Source organism: Bison bison, unplaced genomic scaffold, assembly GCF_000754665.1.
Source record: "Bison bison bison isolate TAMUID 2011002044 unplaced genomic scaffold, Bison_UMD1.0 scf7180017864077, whole genome shotgun sequence".
NCBI lineage: Eukaryota > Metazoa > Chordata > Mammalia > Artiodactyla > Bovidae > Bison > Bison bison.
The window spans coordinates 199,226-206,608 of NW_011494649.1; the positions used below are offsets into that span (position 1 = coordinate 199,226).

The 7,383-nt window shown below is 39.8% G+C and overlaps 1 protein-coding gene across 1 annotated transcript; it reads left to right on the forward strand.

Annotated features, from left to right (window-relative positions):
• Nucleotides 1-2,946: 2,946 nt before the first annotated feature.
• LOC104986848 (olfactory receptor 8S1-like) lies at nucleotides 2,947-3,818 on the forward strand. Its single transcript, XM_010837540.1, is given in 2 exon segments — nucleotides 2,947-3,436; nucleotides 3,439-3,818. Coding segments are annotated over 2 exon segments (870 nt in total).
• Nucleotides 3,819-7,383: the final 3,565 nt, after the last annotated feature.

A 7,383-nucleotide genomic window follows, 5' to 3' on the forward strand; every position in this document is an offset into this window, starting at 1 on the left:
AAGGGGTGAGCGGTGTCTGTGGATGATGATGTAGCCCCTGATTCATAGTATGAAACTACATGTTTATTTCAAGCTTCAGGTTTTCTTTTATACTTTGACAAAAGCATTAGGTCAGAGGTTTGACATTTTTAGTTTTCCCCACCCAGATTTATTGTCTCCAGAAATCATTGTTGTCCTTCAAACAGAGTTCCTGCTTCAGCAATTCTCTCAGAATCGGCTTTACTATTATCTACTTTCTCTTGTGTGTCCTATACTTAACTTGTGATTACATTGTAACTCATGCCACATTCCTCAGTTTATTTCTTATCTTTCTAAATCCTGTTTGCCCCTAGCATCTTAAGATCACTATCTCCTAAAAAGGCTTCTAGCTATTCTTAATTATTCCTAAACCCTAAACTCAGCAAACTACTTTTGCTATAAATATTTCCCTCACAAACAGGTCTCAGAAAACAATCCTTCCCATGGCCTCAAGCTGCAGCCTATGTGCTCATCCTGGGACATTCTTTGTAAAGATCCTTGAACAAATGTCAATGGTTATTTTATAGATTATTTTCTGGGCACAACTGTAGAAGGCTTTGTGCTTTTTCATGCTTCTCTCAAGCACCTTAACATTCTTTCCAGCCAACTCAACCGAAGAAAGGAAAGAACAAGTCAGAATCACAAGGCCTAACTTCTTCATCCCAGGGCCGTGCCTGCAAGATGAGGAGATGGGGTTGGGGCCGTGCCTCCATTTTGTCAGTAATGCCTTACGCAGCTCCTGACATCAATGACCTTTGAGCTAAGATGTGAAGGCTCTTGGCAGGATAGGCAGAGAAAGAGAAGCAGGAATGATGTGGGGCCCGGTGGGGGGCACAGGGGCGTGGTTGCTGAGTGGTGGAGCTGGAAGAAGAGGCTATATAGGTCACTTCTCATCTTTGGGCCTCAGTCTCCTCACCTATAAACAGAGGGCACTGGGCTCCATGACCTCCAATGGACCCTTCAGAGCAGAGAGATCCATGATTGACCATGCTGAATAAGCTCAGGGACCCTTTGTGAGTTTCTCTTCCTCTAATTTCATTAAATTTCTGTTATATGAAACTCTGTCCTAGGGTGCATCTTCTCTTATGATTGGGCTCTCAGTGGCTAAGTTTGTTAATGATTCTTTTACTCATATATTCAGCCCAAATAATTTTCCTGAACTTCAGGACTCTAGCTCTAAGTGCCTCCTGAATGTCTAATCACTGTCTCACAGGCTCATCAAACACAACATACTCAAAACTGAGTATCCTCTTTCCCTCAAACATGCTGCTTTTCCTGGGTCACCTATTTTAATAAATGAGACCCCTCAGTCACCAAAGATAGAAACCTGAGAATCTTTTTTTTATTATTATTCTTTTATCCTATCATTGAATTGATGATGAAATTCTTTTTTATTTGTTTTTGGGGGGGTTTTTTTGGCTGTGCCAAGGATCAAACCTGGGCCCTGAAAGTGAAAGTACCAAGTCCTAACCACTGGATCACCAGGGAATACTTGAAATCGTTTTGAATACAGTTAATGATATCTTTCGGGCTTTCTGGGTAGCTTGGCTGGTAAAGAATCTGCCTGCAATGCGAGAGACCTGGGTTCGATCCCTGGGTTGGGAAGATCCCCTGGAGGAGGGCATGGCAACCCACTCCAGCATTCTTGCCTGGAGAATCCCCATGGACAGAGGAGCCTGGCGGGCTACACTCCAAGGGGTCTCAAAGAGTTGGACTCGACTGAATGACTAAGCACAGCACAGTGATGTCTTTCGAATATGTCTCCTCTCATTTGCCCTCATTGCTGCAGCCTCTGTTAACCCCTTATCATCTCTAGCCAGGGCTGGTGCAATGCTCTCCCAATTCTCCTTCAACAGATGTTCCTATGGATTACAACCTCACTTCCTTCAAATTTTTGTTCAAGTGACACTGTCTCAGTCCTTCCCTGACTACTCTATTTTAAATTGTAAACCTCACTGCCTTCCTCTATTCCATTAACAATCTCCCTTTCCCTGATCTATAATTTTAAACAGCACATAGCATCTTCTAACACATTATACTTACTTATTATTACACCTATTATTTCTTATCTGTTTCACCTGACTGGAATGTAAACTCTGATGTGTTTAATGATGCACCCTAGGTCTAGAAGCATGCCTGGCACATAGAAGGTACTCAGTACGTGTGTACTGAATAGATGAGCTAATTGCCCTGACTATACGCTCCATCGTTCATCTTCCACATGTCCACTGGGTGAATATTTCTAAACTACCAATCTGATCACATGACCCACATATTGGTATTACATGCCTCCTGACATCACCCTGTACCCACCCAAACGAAGCTGATGAAGTTCCTCAGAGATGTACTATCAGCACATGTCTCCTTGTATTTGATCACATCATTTCCTCTGCCTGGAATGCCATCTTCTATTTTATCTCCATAGTGGAGTAAATTTCAGTCAGGCTTAAGCATTTTTACCTCTTCTTTGAAGGTTTGCCATGTTATCTAGAGATGATTGATTCACATTTGTACCAGCACTGTATCCTGTGCATTATGTTATTATAGCCTTTATTTTGCTTCTTTACGTGTCTGTCTGCCCCTGTTAAATTATATTTCTTTAAGGGCAGCAATCATGCCACGTGCAACTTTCTATCCTTGGGATATGGTAGAGTGCCCAGTACTTGGATGCTTATTAAATATTTCCTGAGTAAATGAGTATTAAAAATTAAAGAAGCAATTATGGGGGGTGAACTTTGGAAGGCTGCATGCCTCCAGAGTTGAAGTAGTGATGGGGGCTGCCGAGTGTGACAAAGAGGGAAACTCCTTGACTTCATAGTTTTTATTTATACCTTTAAGCTGTTAAGTTACATTTTTCACAGGGGAGGCAGTCCTATTCACCTGGAATGACTCAACTGCATTATATTCCTTTTTAGGGCATCTCTAATCATGAAAAATCTCACCATCATTACTGAATTTGTTTTCATGTTATTTTCCAGAAATCCCCAGATCCTGAACATGCTTTTTGCATTGTTCCTGGTGATATACCTCCTGCCTGTGATGGGGAATCTGGTGATGATCCTGGTGATCAGAACTGATTCTCACCTTAAGACACCCATGTCCTTCTTCCTAGGTCACCCGTCATTTCTGGATCTCTCCCTTTCTTCAATAACCATGCCCAAGATGCTGGAGAACTTGTTAACTCAAAAGAAAACTATCTCTGTGTGGGGCTGCATGGCCCCGAGTTTCTTCCGCATACTCTCTGGGAGCACAGAGGCCTGCCTGCTCTCTGCCATGGCCTATGACCGCTATGCTGCCGTCTGCTGCCCTCTGCTATACAGTGTGATTGTGAACAGGCCTCTGTGTGTTGGGAAGCTGACTGCAGCTTGGGCAGTGGGGTTCCTAAACTCGCTGCCAGACAGTCTTTTCACGTACAACTTAGTTTCTGTGGCCCCAGTGTCATCCCTCACTTCTGCTGTGAGCTGCCTTCACTCTTCCCTCTGTCTTGCCCTGATCCTACTGCCAATGAGGCCCTTCTTGCTGGGCCATGTGCATTGTTAGGATTTGTGACATTTCCCCTGATTCTTTTCTCTTATTCTAGAATAATCTCTGCCATCATAAGCATCCCTTCTGCTGGGGGTCAAAGCAAAGCCTTCTCTACATGTTCCTTCCACCTCACTGGGATGCTTTTATTCTATGGGACAGCCTTATTTAGGTACATGGCCCCTCTCTCGGACTCCATGTTGGAGCAAGTGGTCTCCATTCAGTACAGTGTGATCACGTCCTTGTTAAACCCCCTCATCTACAGCCTCAAGAACTAGGAGGTGAAGATAGCCCTGCATAGAGTGTTGAAGCAATAAATGTGCCCTTCTGTATGTGGGGGATTCACGTTATCTTTGGTTTGAAGACAATGAAAAAGCATAGTCAGGGACTGTACAGCATTAATGGCTAACTTGGTCACTTTAGAAATTTGCCATTTGATGAATATAACCTCTTGTGTGTGGGTAATAGAGCTCTAAGTGTGTGATTGCTTATTTTATTGTATTTGATAGGAAAATAAAGTGAAGCCTGAGAAATAAGCATTGTGATGGAATAATGTAGACAAGAGTCCAAATTTGTTTGCCTTTTTTTCTTTAATTTATTATTATTATTATTTTTACTTTACATTATTGTATTGGTTTTGCCATACATCAACATGCATCTGCCATGGGTGTACACGTGTTCCCCATCAAAGTGTTAATAGTATGGCATTCTAAGCATTAAAAAAGAAAGAAAAAAAAAAGATGGGAGGGTGAAAGTCATTTCAGAGTGAGAGAAAACAAGCTACTGATTGAAGATTGTACTGAATGAGGGTTGCTTCATCCACCTTACCTGGGGGAACCAAAAAAAATTGATGTGCCTAGTTTGAGTTACTAACTTTCAAGTTGCCAGAAAGCAACTAGGACAGGAATCTGCCCTAATCCAATCAAAGGAAAAATAACTGTTTCAAGTGTGCTGGTGGTAACATTTTGAGTATCTGGAATGGAATCTGGCTGTCTGGCAACTAGACTAGAGATCTCCTTGGACATAACCTAGAGAATGTCTATGCTGTCTCAAAACAATGTTTTCATTGAACCCCAAGAACATCAAGTCAGTTAATTCACTTGGTGTCTGACAGTCCCAATCAGCCAAACCCTCCTGAACTCACTGTCCATCATTTCTTTGACACATACTCAGTCAAATAAATTAATTTCTTGTCACAAAAGATTCATGGGTGAGGAGACAGTAAGCTAACAACCCAGTGGATGGACTGACTTCTGTCACTCCTTAAATGAAATACTTAACATGCATCATTGTATTTACCCTCATAAGCATTAAACAAAAGTAAGGTTTTTTTTTCCTTTGGCATTTTCTTAATTTCTTAAAATTGAAAAAATATTGTTGGTTTTTTTTTTTTTTTTTTACCATGAACTTTTAATCTTAAATATATAATAAATTCTACAAAATTAGTAGGGGAGTGTGTAGTGAGTAAATAAGAAAAATACTTCAAAAGATGTAAATATTTTATAAATCATATTTTCAGGAAAAATTAATTTTTTTAATTTAATTTTATTTTTTAACTTTACAATATTGTATTGGTTTTGCCATATATCGAAGTATACTTCTAAAATATAATGGTTATATATCCATAGTAATTACCTTTTGGGTCAGTTCTACAAATTGATGTCATCAGATTTTGTCAAGAAAAAGTGGTTTTTGTACAGAGTACAGCCAGTTCTGCACCTCATGTAGAACATACAGTTATCCCTTAAGTGATCTAATTTCAACATAGGAGGTAGAATTAACACAACTTAGTGACTCTTTAAATAAAGGAAGAGTTAATAATAACATCATTGTGCCCTGCCCCTTATATATTTTTAAGAGTACCTCTCCAAAATGGACCTATTTAGATATAGGTTATGGGTATAATGAGAAGGGTATCCTTCCCCAGACCAAACCCTAGTAAAGGATATGCAGTCACTTAAATGGACATCAACGGTATAGCATTTGCATCTTGCAACCATTCCCGTCCTCATTTGCATCTTTGAGAGATGGGTTCAAGGACTGACTCATCTATCAATCTCCCCTCTCTTAGGAGACTGAAGCAGTCATTGGCACAAGCTTCCAGGTGTGCTTGCTACCTACTTCTTTATTCTCAATTCCTACTACAGACTGTCACGCAGCAAAATCTCTGGTGGACTGCCCTACCAGCCTCCCATATATACATTATGAATTGTGTTAGTTAAAAAAAGTTTTATACTCAAACTGTCATCCCTTATCTTGTCACTCTCACTCCCTCTCCTGCCCTTTTGCTATAAGTATGATCTTGATTTATATTACCAATTTGCTTGCATAAATATTTATACTAATTTATAGTCCAGCCAGCAATATATTAGAGGGTTTAGCAATATATATATGCCAGAGTTGACAATCATTTTAATATTTACCAATTTGATAGGTATAAGATGTTAATTCTTTCTTGTGTTTGCATTTATTTTTCATCACAAATAATATTCAACATTTCTCAAACATTAAACATCAGTATCTCATCTTTTATTATTAGCATGCCATTTTCTTAGTTTCTTACTGCATTTACAGTATTATTTTTATTTGAATGATGTGTTTAAATAAGAAGGATGTTAATTTTTGCAATAACTCACTTCAAACCCTTTCAAAGTGTATTGTTTTACTGTTATGTTTTTATTTTTATTTGTGTTATATAGTCAAATAACTTTCCTTTTGTGTAATTTTCTCTGCTTTTAAGGTTAAGAAGTCCTTATCATCAGTGTCCTGAATTTTTCTTCTAGTTTTCTTGTGTGCTTTTTTACATTTCATTTAAGTCATGTAGAATTTCTCTTGTCCCTTCCAAGCAAGTATATTATAAGAGTCTGACCCTCGTTTGGCTCAGGGAGGTAGGACCAGATACAAAATAAATGAGGAACAAAGAAGAGACATCCAAGGTAAACCAATGTCAAGAGCTAAATAACCTATTTGTATGATTTCTCAATAGCAAGTTTGCAACTAGAGTTAGGAAGAGGTTGTGTAAATAAGATCTGAAGCATAACTTCTGAATTATTCCCCTGATTTATGTAAGAATAGGGAAGAAATTGTGAAGGATATTCTCATTTACTTAATTAAATTACCACCTATGATCTTAAGATTCCCCCAAACTATAATTTGATTCACAAGTTCACATCTGAGAAACAGACTCATCTGCCCAATACCAATAGCCGCTGCTGCTGCTGCTAAGTCCCTTCAGTCATGTCTGACTCTGTGCGACCCCAGAGACGGCAGCCCAACGGGCTCCACCATCCCTGGGATTCTCCAGGCAAGAAGACTGGAGTGGGTTGCCATTTCCTTCTCCAATGCATGGAAGTGAAAATTGAAAGTGAAGTCGCTCAGTCGTGTCCGACTCTAGCTAATTCTACCTAAATTTTCCCAACATAGCTTCTCAATTCTATTTGCTCTCTTGTTGTTGCTCAGTAACTCAGTCATGTCTGACTCTTTGCAACCCCATGGACTGCGGCACGTCAGCCTTCCCTGTCCTTCACCATCTCCCGGAGCTTGCTCAAACTTACGTCCATCGAGTCAGTGATGCCATCCAACTATCTCATCCTCTGTCATCCCCTTCTCCTCCCGCCTTCAATCTTTCCCAGCATCAGGGTCTTTTCTAATTAGCCAGATCTTCACATCAGGTGGCCAAAGTATTGGAGCTTCAGCTTCAGCATCAGTCCTTCCAATGAATATTAAGGACTGATTTCCTTTAGGATTAACTGGTTTGATCTCCTTGCAGTCCAAGAGACTCTCAAGAGTCTTCTCCAACACCATAGTTCAAAAGCATCAATTCTTCCCCACTCAACTTTCTTT